This window comes from Chelmon rostratus, chromosome 10 (assembly GCF_017976325.1).
Source record: "Chelmon rostratus isolate fCheRos1 chromosome 10, fCheRos1.pri, whole genome shotgun sequence".
Classification (NCBI taxonomy): domain Eukaryota; kingdom Metazoa; phylum Chordata; class Actinopteri; order Chaetodontiformes; family Chaetodontidae; genus Chelmon; species Chelmon rostratus.
The window spans coordinates 19,703,887-19,719,890 of NC_055667.1; the positions used below are offsets into that span (position 1 = coordinate 19,703,887).

A 16,004-nucleotide genomic window follows, 5' to 3' on the forward strand; every position below is an offset into this window, starting at 1 on the left:
GCAAACTACTGTACAACATCATGTCAGACATAGGTTCTCTCGCAGCAAGAAAGACATGGCTTCTGTGTGGCGTGTGAATGTGTTTCTGTGTTGACATGACTTCCCTCTGGGGACTCTGGTTTATCACTGTAGCCTCACTGCAAAAGCTACCATGCAATGAGAACATAAACGTGTGCTCTGTGTGTTCTACCTGCCCCCTGTGTCACAGCACACAGCCTCTGTGACCTCTGTTTGTGGGGAAAGGAAATAAATACATGACAGTTTCTACACCTCTCATTAAAACTGGATGAAATTAAAACAGAGTATATAAATATAAATATAAAGAGATAAGTAATGGAAATGAAACTTAATGTACATTATTTGTATTGAAAATGAATCCTCCTTTTCGCCCTATCAGCCGCAAGGTACCAGGACGCTTCTTTAGCGGCCTCGCAACAAAAAAAGAAAGGTATTATTGCAGTCTAATTAAACTTTCTAATAGAATGGAGTAGATAACTTAGCCTGTGAGGCAGGCAATTTTTTCCTTGGACACAACACATCTGCCCATTTTGATAAATTACAGTATCTATCAGGCTGCAACAGTGAAGGAACCAAAAAAATCGAAAATAAAAGATGGATGCTGGGAGAGAAGGAAGCAAATGACCATAACCTCATATTTATCCTTAATTCCTGACTATCGAAAACCTATATATTTTTAAAGGTTTTGTTAGAGGCATGCAGCACACACAACAACAACAACAACAATAACAATCATAATAAGCCACCACATAAAACTGTTTAACAATGGAGAATGTGTCATTTGTGGCAAAAGATAAAAAAAAACTATGGGGTCAGATTATAAAATGTTTGTAAAACAAGTGACTAATAGTTTAATGTCACTGACATTTTTGGAAAATAAACCCTTGGCAATGAAACAAGTCATTCCAATCAGTTTACCCGCAAGTGACAGGCGGAGGCAAATTGTTTTTTACTTTTATTTCTTTGTTATATAATACACAATTCACCCTCGCTTTAATCCTTTTGTACAAATCCGTCATTAACCACATTTATTTTCCGTTTAAGGTTCAGCCTTTTCAAATACGGGTGTATTCTTTTAATGACCTCTATGCCAACGTCTTTCAGGATGGGAACTGTTCCACCGACAGCTCTGTGCTATGATCTCTGACAGCAGCCATGCTCACCTTGAAAGACTGCATAGACCGAGGCTCTGAAATCTGGCAATGAAACTTGCCTTTGGCGAGCTGAAAAGAACCGTGCTCATTACTGAGAGGATTAGATAATAGTTTTGTTATGTGTAAGTTAATCCTTTGACTCCATCACTTTTAAGCTATGTGTCATTAAGACAACACAATAGTAAAATAAAGGCAAATCTAGACCAAATGCTGTCTATATCCACTACTAGTATGGGAATGTGTATGCGAAAAAGGACAGAATGTACAGAATGTTTGTCTGGTTTAATAAGTTTGAGAGTTAAGTATACGGTACCCATACGAAATTGAGCTCCATTTGCCGGTTAGGCAGGCCAGACATAAATAAGACATGGCAACCTGAGCTGAGGTGGAGGGGTGTGCACCTGAGCCAAGCCCCGTTTCTCAGCACAGCATGAAAGGCAAATAAAACTTCCCCACATTACCGTGCACTCTCACATATATTTTGATGTAGAAGCAAATACACAGGTAAGTGTGCATAAAGCATAGCTCGAACCGTCCTACACATAAATCATATGTTCAAACACAACTTAAATCGCATAGAGCTGCGTGCATGAACAAACAGCTCTTTGTTAGCCGCAAACTCAGCCAGCCTGCTGCCTGCAGGCATTGTGGGCTGTCCTCTGTGCACTCTTATTCGAGCTGTCCTTGACTCTTTTGGAGTACTCCCATAGAGGATATCAAGCAGAGTGGGGCATGATGAGGACCATTCCCCTGATTCTGATGGTAGGCATTAAAAATTCTGAATTATCTACAGTCACTTTTGTATATATAACTTATTCTATTTAATAATGCTTCATAATGTTTAAACAAGCAAACATGTGATAGCGAACAGGAAAACAAACTGAACGTTTGGTTATGTTTATTACAATTAAAATATTTGTTTTGGGAGAGCTGCATTGTTATTGTATTGATTAAAAGGTTTGCAGGCAAATGCAAATGGATGAGATCATCAAGCAAAACCACTGCGTTATATGACTGAAAGACAGGTTGTGGACTTACAGTACAACACTAGCTTTCTAAGCTTAGCAAAGGTACGCATTTTGAACAGAGCTGCTGGAACTTAATTGCAACTTTAGAATCTCAAACCCTGTTGTGATGTTTTGAATCACTTCCCACTACCGCCCAATCTTTTCTGGCTGTGCTGCAAGGCAGTTCCTCTTCTTTTCAAATAAAAAATCAGGCTTTGCAAAACATAATTTTGAGGAACTAGAGAATTTGTTTTTTTTTCCCTAAAAAACATCCCTTAGTACTTAGAGCTCAGTTCGATGGGATATGGCTCAGGTCTTAGCTGAATAATTTTCTCTCGTTGCCTGAATGAACGAACCAGGACATTTAGTGTGTGTGTGCAGGTGTTTCACTTTACTTTGCAGTAAATTTGCGGGTAAAACAAAGTATCAACCACAAAGTTAGCTGGGAATACACATCCATTCTAATGAGATGCTGGCTCATAGATAGACATCAAGGAAAAGATGCAAACGCCATGTTCATGATGATTATTCTGCTTTCAGACCTCTGAATCATTGCCAACATCTCCAATTTTTTCAAGCATTCAAATAAATAAAAACCAAATTGCTTTTGGTCTGATTATCAGGCGGCATGGTGTTTGCCTTGACATGCCTGTCTATAGAGGGCTGCAGGAATGAGTCCTAAAACCCAGATATGAGTAAGCATTGTCGCACTTCAGTCTTGCCTTGCTGTGTACTCGCGCTCTTGCAATCTATCTATCTAAGCCTTATCAATTAACAGTAAAGTGTGTATAGGATAGTGTAGTAGGAAGCTTAATGGTGGTGACATCGAAGTCTCTTCTCCCTCTGGCAATTGCATTTACGCTTCAAAGCTCATAAAAGTGATGCTCATTTGTGAAGATTACCTTGCTGAATGAAACATGTACGTTTCCTAAACTTCTGTTTGTCAGTCAGATGATTGGTAGAAGACGGCAAAAATCTGCTGAAACACTGATAAAAAGAATTTAGACATTTTTTTTAAGATGGCGTCTATTATCTATGACATCCCTGGTTCACATGTGGCTGGGGATCTTCAATGAATGATGTTAACCATCTCTCTCTCCGCTCATTTCCTGCCACAGTTGAAAGGATATAAACAATAGGAGGTAGTGATTTCAACACTACTGTCAATGAAAGGATCCGTTAAATATGTAGCGAGTGAAGGAGTGAAGAAGCACACCATGAGCCACAATGTGGCCAGTTCGCATCCAGACAGGTACTTTATTTGCTTTCTCACCTTTAGAGAGTAGGGAGAAAGCATTACAGTAATATGTTACCTTTTTACAGTAAGCGAGTAACTACTAACTAGATTTCATTTTGATATTTTTACATTTAGTATATGACGTGAAGCGTTACTGCCAGCTGTTAAGCATTCAGCGACCAGCAGCAATATAAGCTCTCTGATGTTAAATACAGCTGACATCAAGAAACATAACCTGACGAATGGTTAAAACCATGAACCAGCACAAAAATGACAGTCGCCACAATAACTACCATGTTCTGAAGAGGCACATTACAGACACCTTTGTACAAACACTATTGTCTGCATTTGCATTTTTGAATGTGAAAGAGCAAAGTTAAATGTGGACCGTCGCTGTAATATTCGGTGCCATTGTGCATAAACCTCTCATTTACGAGCATATTGTTGGAAAAATAGTGAATCGTAAATAAACGCCTTAGGTTGCAGTTACATTCATGGTACACACCGAAGATGCAGACAGCTGCATAGATTAAAATAAGTGAGACATTTTCTACACTTTGTTGGCTCAGGTTGGGCCTAGTAAAGCTGCAGCCGGCATTTTCCAGATGAATGGAACGGAATAAACTGTCTTCCACTCTGTCTTGTCATCCATGGTCAGGTCCAGGTTGAATCAAGCTTTCCAGGGGTGTGACATGCTTCTTCTTGCTCTGTGAACATTATTTTCAACAAGTTTTACTGTAAACGTTAAATCTAAATCCCTAAACTGTCTACAAGGAAAACAGCATGCAGCGTAGCCTTTCACAGAGTATTAAGCCAGGGTCTGTTTTGGTGCCACTCCGAGGTGATCTGAAATTATACTGCTTAATTCTCCAGAGAGAGGGTTGGGAGAAGGGCTGCAAACAGATACATAACTTCCATCCGGTTCTCAGATCGCTGCTGGTGGCGGCTGCACTTGCTCCTGCTGCGGTTGCCATCTTACTGGTAACATTAACGCTAGTTGTCATTTCATTACTGGAGTCTACAAAACTGCTTGCGGTAGCTGATTATTGCAGTGTGGCTGCATCTGCTGAGTGACCATCCCCATCAGGTGAGCTTCTCTCGTCAGTAAACTGCTTTCTTATGTCCACACACACTGAGAAAAATGATGGTCAAAATTTAAACCAAGCAAGCCAGACGCTGGCTGAAGGGAAGCATCATACTGACCCTCAAAATAAATGAAAAAATCTCACGAGGTTGACATCGCTCACGTTGTTACATGCAACTCAATAGCAGTCTAGCAGCTCACTAGCAGAGGGTGTACTTGTTACATATTATCAGAAAAAGAACCCATTATTTCATACTTTCACTCCACAATAAAAAAAGTGATATTCCTTACTCTGTTGCAAGATAGTTGAATACAAAATAAACATTTGAATAAATCATATAAATATTTAATACCAACAGTAATTATAATATTAAATCATAACAAAAATATATATATTTGACAATAACAATAATAATGCTGATTTCTCCTGAGGGATTGGCAGATTGGCAGATGTGGGAAAATTTTTTATCTTATTCATATATACTTGGTGAAGCGCAATCATTTATTTTTACATTTGCATTAAAGTCACGAGTCTGAGGCCATTTGGCCCTGGTAAAGAATTCTATTCCACACAGGGCAGGCCTCCCAGGGCCCGCCCATAACACTGTTTCTGTGCACCACTCTCCTCCTAGCACACATGCTCAGAGGTTAATCAAGGGAAATGGGTTGGTTGCTCTGGAATCCTCCCACAGTCTATGAATTGGAAAGTTGCCTGTATACCTGAAGGTGAGGAGGAGTATCACTATGTACTTTTTCTGTTGTTGTAGGTCGCATTAACAGCCCTGGCATCGCCTCCACGTGGCATAGTAAAGCTTTCCAAACGGGTAACTGTTTCATCTTCTGTTTCAAAACTTCTGCCAAAATGTTTTGCTTCAAGCAGAAATTATACCAATTGCATGTCTGATCTACGTTCTGGGTTAAACAGGAGCTTTTGGCGCGTTCCAAAAGAAGGTGGGTTTTGTCCACGATTGAACTAAAAGAGGAGGAGCCTGGACCATACCCCAAACCAATATCACAGGTGACATCCATTTGTAAATGACATTGCCAATCAGTGTGGTCAGTGTGTCAGCTTAATATCCTGACTGGGCCAAACATGCAAACAATGACGGCTGAATGGTTTGTGTCTTGACACTAGATGTTCAATAACATGTCGGGGAAGGACCATGAGTTCCGTATAAGTGGCATGGGCGTGGATCTTGAACCGAAGAACATCTTCTACATCGATCCAGATAACGGGACTGTCTTTGCCCGGAGCAAAATTGACAGAGAGAAATACGACAAACCCTTCCATGTGAGCTCATTCTGCATTGCCGACCCCCCGATGATAAATACACTTAATACAGATTTTTACTGATTAGAAATCATCTCATATGAGTACCTTTACCCACAGATCAAGTTTGATATCTACAACAAATGGACCAAGTTACCAATGGACAAGGAACTATCTTTTGATATAGAAATAAAGGACATCAACGACAATGACCCTAAATTTATCAATCCTCGAATGACGACCGATGTGCCGGAAAATACACCAGAGGGTGAGTATGCAGTTGCATAAATGACTCATGGACTATGAATATTTTCTGCTTGCGGTCACTGAGTAACCCACATCAGACCAATGAAAACAGTGATGAGGCCTTAAAGGAGTTCTCATGTAGAAGTGCATCTTGCATCCTGTCTCTCCCTTTTCTCCCATTCCCTACTTGTTGTTTCTCTATAACAAAATAACTCTCCCTTTTCTTCCTTTCCTCTATTTCTTGAAGGGTTCTTGCCAGGACAGCTGCAGGCCATAGACATCGATCAGGTGAACACATCTAACTCTAAAATCACCATCAGTATGCTTTCCCAGGAACCACAAGAGCCCAAGATTGAGTTGAAGCAGATGGATGGCAGGATGGCCCAACTCGTTCTGAAAGGATGCTTTGACTACGATGTAAGACTGCCGCATGTGCATGTACACACACACATAAGGATTTGCCAACATAATATCTAAAATATAATTTTTTTAAAATATATGTTTCAGAAAGTAAAGCAGTACAAAATTATTGTTCAAGCAAAGGATCATGGAAAACCGGCCCGTTCCTCCACTGGTGAAGTTATTGTGAATATTCTTGACGCAAACAATCATCTACCGACGTTTAAGGCAGCAGAGGCACAGACTTTTTTTAATTATCATCACTGTATTAAAGTTGCTTTTCAGACTGACACATGATGTTAAAGGTGAAACTGTTCTGCCTGTCCAGTACAAAGGTGCGGTGAATGAATCAGTCATCCAAGACAACGTTTTGAGAGTTGCGGTAGAGGACAAAGACACGCCTAACACTCCTGCATGGCGTGCCAAATACTATTTCATTAAAGGGAATGAGGAAGGAAACTACAAACTTGAAACTGACCCCATCACCAATGAGGGTATTCTGAGTGTCATCAAGGTAATTCTGCTTTTCTCATGCTAATAGATTGTTCATTCATTTACAGCGGGCCATGCTCATTTATCACAAACAGCAGCTGCACTAGTGCTAGCCTAAACTTGTGTGTTTCCTCCAGGGGAAGGACTTTGAGAGAACAACTAATACCACCCTGCAGATCGGAGTAGAGAATGTGGAACCCTTATGGGTTTGTAAAGGTAAATCACCTGATGGCACAGGCACACAGCCACCTAAAAGTGCAGTCAACATCACAATGAAAGTGATTGATGTCAATGACCCACCTGAGTTCAAGAGCAATCCAGCTAAGGTGTACCAGAAGGAAGAAGAGAAGCCCGGACAGGTGCTGTACACTCCAACGATTCATGATGTCGACTCCAACATAAGCCACATCAGGTTGGTGTCTTACATGCTGTACGCCTGGTGAGCTTATTGCCACGTTGTGAACAGAGCCTGCTCTATGACGGATTTTTGTCAATTAGTTACAGATATCAATGTTTGAGAGTTCAAATAATTGTACATCGCCTGATGATCATTTTTCATCACAAACACATCCCATAACCAAACATTTCTGATGAATGTGCTTATCAAAAAATTGTGACCAAGATATGGTCATGAGAGGGAGACTTTTTTAGTTGAAAAACTGTCAGTTCTTTCTGATAAAGATTTATGTAATATGCCATTGTTTCTAAATAACTACAAACATATCTTTGGAACTTCTTTACTACAAGTTCAGTATTGGCCCACAGATTTCCATCACCCAGCATTGACATATCTGCACTATCCTGACTGCTGATGCATTTGTTGGGCTATATTTGTGAATATAAGATCATACCTCTTACGGGAAATTACCTGATAACTCAGTACGCTGTACAGAACAAAACTTCCTTCAACTTGCAGTTATGCATGAATTTACATCAGCACTGTTCCATATCCATCTGCAGTTCTCTGAATCAAATAAGAACTTACAGCAATTCAGTACAAATCATTTCAGTCAGGCTTGAGAACACAGCACTGAAACCCAGGACCAAGCTACACTGATAACTCTTTTGTTTCCATATGCCTTCAACAACAACTTGACCGTCTGCTGCTGGTTTATTAAAGGTTCTCAGCAACAGCCAAAAGAAAACTGGGGTGCAGTCTTTGTCAATTATGCCCCAAAACCTATGGAACACACTACCTACCTACCAGCTCGCTAAGTATTTTAAAAGAAGGCTAAAAATCTGTCTCTTCACTTTAGCCTAGCTATGACTTTCCTGATACAGGCCTGAAGCCCGTACACTTCACCTCACACATATGCACTGCTGTACTTCTTTAAATGTTTAAAAGTGTATTCTATGTTTAAGTTTATTGTATTATCATTATTCAGTGGGTTTTATTTTCCTTCTTATGCATTTTATTTATTCTATGTCCATCCTTATTTTTGATACTATTATCATGTGGGTTTTATTCTCCATCTTATTTGACATTAACTTATCCCTGTTTTTATGTTTATTGTTTATTGCACTCTGATCCTAATTTCTTGTGCCAAAGGTGCATTACTTTCCCCCAATGTGACCTTACATTTGAAATTGTCACTACGGTCCATTTTGATTAGCAACAAAGCTCCATATTTGGTTTCCTGCAATTTAGTGTTTTAACTTAATATGATCTGTTTCACTTTTTCTCCTCATGTGATCAGGTATGTGCTGTTAAGAGATCCAGCTAACTGGGTGACCATTAATAAGAAAACGGGACAGCTTACATCCATTAAGAAAATGGACAGAGAGTCGCCCTTTCTTAATGGCTCAAGCATTTACAAAGTCCTCATCGGTGCCATTGATAATGGTATGAAGGAGTTCAACTGTATATTCTAATGAAACACAAGCTGGATAATGTGGTCCACTAGTTAACTAAAGGCCTATGTTAATAACATGTTTTTTTCCCTTTGCTATGGTTACCAAGGTGAGCCTCCAGCCACAGGTACAGGCACTGTCCTGATCCACCTGAGGGACATCAATGACAATAAGCCTCATCTGTCCAACAAAGGTGTCATTATGTGTGGAAACAAGGTTAACCAGGTCAAGGTGCGAGCCCAGGACGCAGATGTCCATCCTTTCAGTGGCCCCTTCTCCTTCTCCCTGGGGAGTGATGACAAATCTCTGAAGGAGCAATGGAAACTAGATCCTTCCTTTGGTTAGTATATACAGTTGTGCTCATAAGTTTACATACCCTGGCAGAATTTATGATTTCTTGGTCATTTTGCATAGAATATGAATGATAACACAAAAACTTTTCTTTCACGCATGATAAGTGGTTGGGTGAATCCATTTATTATCAAACAACTGTATTTACTCTTTTTAAATCATATTGACAACAGAAACTACTCAAATGACCCTGATCAAAAGTTTACATACCCCAGTTCTTAATACCATGTATTCCCCCCTTTAACATCAATGACAGCTTGTAGTCTTTTGTGGTAGTCGTAGATGAGGGTATTTATTTTGGCAGATGGTAAAGCTGCCCATACTTCTTGGCAAAAAGCCTCCAGCTCCTGCAAATTCTTGGGCTGCCTTGCATGAAACGGCACTTTTGAGATCTCCCCATGCGCAGCTTCCGGGCTGCACTTTTGAGATCTCCCCATGCGCAGCTTCCGGGCTGATAAGTGCAAGTTTTCCTCCAGTATTTTCTGATAACATGCTGCGTTCATCTTGCCATCAATTTTTACCAAGTTTCCTGTGCCTCTGTAGCTCACACATCCCCAAAACATCAGCGATCCACCTCCGTGTTTCACAGTATGGATTGTGTACTTCTCGTTATAGACTTGTTTACTCCTCTCCAAAAGTAGCGTTTATGGTTGTGGCCAAAAAGTTCAATTTTAGTCTCATCACTCCAAATGACTTTGTTCCAGAAGTTTTGAGGCTTGTCTCTGTGCTGTTTGGCATATTGTAAGCGGGCTGCTTTGTGGCATTTGTGTAGAAAGGGCTTTCTTCTGGCAACTCGACCATGGAGCCCATTTTGGTTCAAGTGCCTCCTTATTGTGCATCTTGAAACAGCCACGCCAGTTTTTTTCAGAGACTCCTGTATTTCAGCTGAAGTTATTTGAGGGCTTTTTTTTTGCATCCCGAGCAATTTTTCTTGCAGCTGTGGCTGAAATTTTTGTTGGTCTACCTGACCGTGGTTTGGTTTCAACAAAAGCCCTCAGTTTCCACTTCTTAATTAATGTCTGAACACTGCTGATAGGCATTTTCAGATCCTTGGATATCTTTTTATATCCCTTTCCTGTTTTATACAGTCCAAGTAACATTTCCCACTGATCCTTTGACAATTCTTTTGCTTTCCCTATGATTTAGAAGCCAGAAATGTCAGTGCAGCACTGGATGAAAGATGAAGGGTCTGTCAAGAGCCCAGAAACTCACTCATCTTTCATACACACACACTAATTACAAGCAAATAGGTGAGGATGGTTACCTTTAGTAGCCATTCAAACCTGTTTGTGTCAACTTGTGTGCCTGTTATCAGGCCAAGGGTATGTAAACTTTTGATCAGGGCCATTTGGGTACTTTCTATTGTCATTGTAATTTAAAAAGAATAAACACAGTTGTTTGATAATACATAACTATAGCACAACACTAACCATGATCGAAAGAAAGGTTTTTGTGTGATCATTCACATTGTCTGAAAAATGGCCAAGAAATCATAAATTCTGCCAGGGTATGTAAACGTATGAGCACAAGTGTATCTGTAAACTGTCCACACAAAAAAGTGTTCCAGTCGAACAGCCATGACACACTTCTCTTTCAATCCTTCACCAGGTGAGGAAGGCGGGCTTGTTAGCGTGAAGACACTTCCTTATGGTAACTACTCAGTGCCCTTGGAAATTCGGGACCAACAGAACGTGGCTGGAAAAGATACTTTGGAAGTCATGGTGTGTGACTGCGGAGAGAAGGACGTTTGTCGTCCCAAAATGCCAAAATCCTCAAAATTAGGAGCAGCTGGCATTGGACTGATCGTTGCAGGACTCCTCTTATTTTTGTGTGAGTATGGCAATCAGTGGCAATACTGAATAAACATAAAGTTCATGCTCAATAAACCTATATTCACCCTTAAATACCTTTAGTTTCATGTCAGTGAGATACAAATCAACTTCTCTGAGGAAATGAAAATGTTCTAGAATAATTCATGCTAAGATCAATCAGTCATTTAACTAATACAAGGGTGAGGAATGTGAGGTTGTATCTGAACACAAACCAATCAAACAACTTGACTGGATCATTACAAGACATTTTTTTGATAATCGCTAGATCTCGTCAGATCCAATTAATTCTGTCCCAATGATTTTGTCTCTAGTGGTTCAACAAAGTGTGTGTACTGGAGTTGATGTCGCAGCATATCACAACTTAATTTCTTACGGTCTTGTACCTTTGTTGATATGCGTGTAATTACACTCCTGTATGTGACCTATCACTTCAATAAAAAAGGAGTTAAGGGCCTTGTTCATGGGCACCTCATTGGTGGTAATTAGGAAGGAGCAAGAGCTGTTCTTTCACTTTCCCCACCCAGCTTTATCTTACTGGTTAGGGGACCTTCTCCAATGTAGGCCAGCATTGCCCCTTGCAATTATGTGGCAGTTCGTTGAAAATGCCAATTTGTACACTCAAGTTCTGAGTGGTTTTTTTTTTATGTCTGGCTGCAGTACTGCTACTCATCTTCGCGTGTCAGTGTGGAGGGAAGGAGTTCAAGCACATCCCTATTATGCAGGATGAAGGCAACCAGACCCTCATCAAGTACAACCAAGAAGGAGGGGGCGCCGAATGCAAGGTGTGTCGGTGGTGTTGTTTGTGCAAATTAGAAGGCGTATGCAATGTTACTCCACCAGTGGCACTGTGTTACTTATGCTACGCTATGTTTTGAGTCTCCCCTATTTATTCTTTTCTGTCTCTCTTCTCTGTCAGGCTGAGCCCACTCTGCTCCTGACACCCACAAACAACATGCCTGTGACAGACGGCCTAAAAATGTCCACCAAGCAGGTACTCCCCTTCTCCCCCTCAGCCTCTCAGTCCCCTTTATGTGGCTGACCTTTTCATGGACAGGGCTAAGTTGTGTCAGTGTGGACGTAAGCTCAGTTTAAAATTCCTCAGTAAGAAAGCAAAGGAGTTGCATAAAGAAAACAGTCAGTGTTTCAGAAATTGTAGTCCTAATCCTACTAAGAAATGAGTGACAGCTATAATCCAGTGACTTTGTTACCTTTCTTTGCCTGTCTATCTGAGGGAAGACAGAAAGGGTTGTGACACAAGACTACTATAAAAATCAAGCAGCTCACAGAGTGAACTTTAATAGTAGCGTGACAAACTACAAAAACATCTTGGATTGCATGGAGCACCTACAAAGAGAGACCATTTGATCTACTTCGAACAAACTGATCGCATTTACTGCAGTTAATTGCAAGGCACTAAAGCAGCCTTTGAATGTCAGATTAAGGTCTGCCATACACCTCGTGTACGCCGAAGGAGTCGACTGAATGTAATGTACGTACTGATGAATCTACAGTTAAAAAGAATCACTGTGCTTGATTCATGAACGCACAAATTTTATTTTCCAGAAGTTGATCTTGTGGCTGCATTTCTCTTTTCAAATATTTGATAAAATGCTTTACTGGGCTCTGCTTGAAAGGTTGCTTTATTAATTTGCTTTTTCCTACTAGATGACTCAGAATGCTCTAGTGATGCTCCAGGACATGGATACATACAACAGCTCAGGGCACAGCATGGTGAGTAACACGTCTTTAAACAGTCGCCTTTGTGTGTTTCTAAACTGACAAGACAAACAACTAGGATAATATAGATATATGTAATATATGTATGTATGCATATGTACATGCCTTTCTGGGCACACAATGTCTCCACCTAGTGGTGGTTGTAACCCACTGGGAATTTTCAGTTTGCCTTATGTAGTGTTGTTGATACAGAGTTAGCAGATTGAGTTAGCAATGTAAAGTCAGAAGCTATTACTCCACTTTCACAGAGTGTAGGAAATATATGCATGTAAGTATGATCACATGTCATTTTCTTTGTATGTGTGTGTGAAATGGACTGTTTGACAAGATTATCATTATATTAATGGTATTTCCCATTATGTGTTAGCATCAAGCTAGCTAGCTAAGCGCTAGTTGTATATATGTAGGTATATGAATGTAATACATACAAATACATAAAATCTAATCAGGAATCAAAGAATTGATTCAGGAATTGTAAAAAAAAAAACAAACAAAAAGGTCCAGTGGTTACACTGGACCTTTAATGGAATCAAAAATGTTTCCTGCCCCTTTTTGAAGTGATGACTTCCAAACAATAAATTCACCAGTGTTTCGTGGTGTGTGCGGATATGATGTAAAAATCTGTAGTTGGTAATAGGCAGGGCCTGTTGCTGACCTCTTCTACACTCCTTTGCCCTTATTTAACCTCACTGTATAGCCCCTGCAGATGAACAGTAACATGACCACACTGGGAACACAGCGCCAAAGAGATTCGCTCAGAGGCCACGGAGGGCAGACCATGGTGAGTGACTACAGCTGTCATTTATAGCTGCCTTTTCTGCCATATGTGTGATCACATGGCATCAGTCAGATCTATTGCTGATAGGTGTTTTTGTGGAGAGAGTCTGTGCACTGCCATCTTAAATCCACAAGAGGGTGCCACAACCTGGATTTTGCTCCACGAGTAACACCTGTTATCTGCAGTTTGCATTGCACAAACACACATACTGAGTATAAGAGTGATGTCGGCTGTCTATTAGCTCACATGATATTAAAAAAAAACTAAGAAATAATCAGCTTTTTAAAAATTTGGATCAAGATGTAGATGTCCTAAAACCCCTCACAGAAGAGAGCTAAGAGCTTAAAGAACATCCTTGCAAATTCCTTACAATGTCCTGTATCTACTTGTATGTGTACTTGAATGAATTTTGTTGCATTATACAGAGAGGTGTTTTTAATTTTGTCTAACCTTACTGATATAAATAGGGTGAATCCTGATGCAGATTAAAACATTTCCTTTTATTCAAAAACTTTCCAGCATGTTGTCACTGAGTGCTTCTAGTTAAAAAAAAAAAAAAAAACACACAATGACTGTCAGATAAGGCTAAGTCAGGGTAGTAAAGTCTAAATTTGTTGATTTCCCCAATTTCAGTACTCTACATGGACAACAAACAGGGTCAACACCTACCAGGTGAGTCATGCTCTTCAGTGCATTAGTATGTTTTAATAAGTAGGTAAAATATAAACCTGTTTCATTACGCTGTATTCACTTTCTAATGCATATATAGTATTTTAATTAAGCAGCAGAAAGCCCATTATAATATTTTAGCTGCAAGAGCTCATGATCCTCCTCTTTGTGAACAGGGAGGTTCATCGAGGTACAACAACCACTCTCTCAGCCTGCGGTCAAATCAACACATTGCAGATCACATTGACAGGGTAAGAGAGTTTGTCTCACATCAAGAACCTTGCATGGTAGCTCGATGTCATCGGTGTGTTAGTGCAGACATTAACTAGATGCAGCCATTTACTGATTATTCAATAAACGTTACGTGCTGAGGAGGCCAGTATTGTGTAGTAACGAAAGGAATTTAATTAAAGTTCAACAATGCTAATATACATATTATGAATGAAACCAAAATCCCTATGCCTGCCACTGCTTTAAAGGTGCAATATGTAAGAGTTTTAGTTCAAAACTTTTTTTTTGGATGTTATGTTAAACATGTCTATGTATTGATATTGAAGCTAGCATGCTAACCAGCTAGCCAGCTAGGTGGCCAATCCTTAACATATTGTACCTTTAAGCAATGAAAGAAGTAGTTAAGTGCCATAAATATAGCATTTTACATCCAGGCTGAATGTCTTTTAAGATGTATGACCTCTTTTTGACAAAATGACGTAGAGAAACATTTTTTTGACTCCTCAATCCAACAGAGACTGTACATGATTGATGGAAACCACGTCGCCGAACCAATGTACAAACCCTATGAGTATGCCTACGAGGGACAGGGCAGCAAATGCCAGTCATTGGATGGGCTGTCACTCAGCAACCTGGGAGATGATTTGAAGTTTCTGAATGATTTGGGGCCAAAGTTCAAGACCTTGGGAGGCATCTGTCACCAGTCAATGAAAGAAAAAAACATACAGCTTTAAAGGGCAACGCTGGGCTGGGATGTTTATATCAACCAAGTTGCTCTTTGCTCCGAGTTTGACGTTGGGATTTTGGACTGACCTGACCGCCTTTGGAAAGAAGACATGCCACAACGTTCGGACATACTTACAACCAGCTATACAATATCTGGTTCTGGCGTCCACCACGTATTTAGAGCCAGACATGATTGCGTATTGGCATCTATTCAGAACACAGACATTATGTAGTTGAGGTTGTATTTTGTTTGCTTGAAGATAGAATTAATGCACTGCACAAATCGTCATGCTCTGGTGACTCTGACAAGGGAAATTCTGACAGTCACTGGGTGTGTTTGCTGGCATTGTCTTTTTTTTTTTTTTTTTCAACTTTACTACTTCAGGAGTGACTGCTGCCAAGTCTCAGTGCTTTCAACAGCTCGGGAGGGTTTTCTCATGGCAGTATTATTTTTGATATTTTAAACTGTAAGTTTATCTGTGGAAACTGTAGGATTTCACAGTATATAAAATGTTTTATTTCTTTTGTAAAAGATCCTTGATAAAGACCAACAGAAATCTGCCTGTTTGAAATGAAATTTTATGGTTTTATTTTATGGAGTAATTGGATAGTGATATTGTTCCTGCTAAACAGAGGTACTGTAAATGTTAGTGGATTGATGTTTATGATCTGGTGATACAGTGATGTGGAATTAACACTATGCTTTATTGCTTTGTTTTTTTTTATGTGCATTCAGAAAACAAATTGAAATGTAGTATTTGTAACGAAATGTGTATTTGCCATTACAAAAGGATATGATTGTAACAGCCTTTGGGGTGAAATCTTTTTACCTGGAGAGGGAGGGGAAAGAAGTGTTTATGTATTGAAGCAATTACAATAAAATTACACCAAACTAGCAATATGCTGAACCACTATGTTACAG

The 16,004-nt window shown here is 39.8% G+C and overlaps 1 protein-coding gene across 1 annotated transcript; it reads left to right on the forward strand.

Annotated features, from left to right (window-relative positions):
• Positions 1–1,860: 1,860 nt before the first annotated feature.
• cdh26.1 (cadherin 26, tandem duplicate 1) lies at positions 1,861–16,004 on the forward strand. Its single transcript, XM_041946574.1, has 19 exons — positions 1,861–1,934; positions 5,268–5,324; positions 5,426–5,518; positions 5,636–5,791; positions 5,891–6,038; positions 6,264–6,433; positions 6,524–6,652; positions 6,744–6,929; positions 7,045–7,319; positions 8,605–8,750; positions 8,868–9,098; positions 10,718–10,939; positions 11,599–11,723; positions 11,858–11,932; positions 12,607–12,672; positions 13,376–13,459; positions 14,090–14,128; positions 14,302–14,376; positions 14,872–16,004. Exons 1-19 carry the CDS (start codon positions 1,905–1,907, stop codon positions 15,088–15,090), a joined length of 2,526 nt encoding a protein of 841 aa, XP_041802508.1. The 5' UTR covers positions 1,861–1,904; the 3' UTR covers positions 15,091–16,004.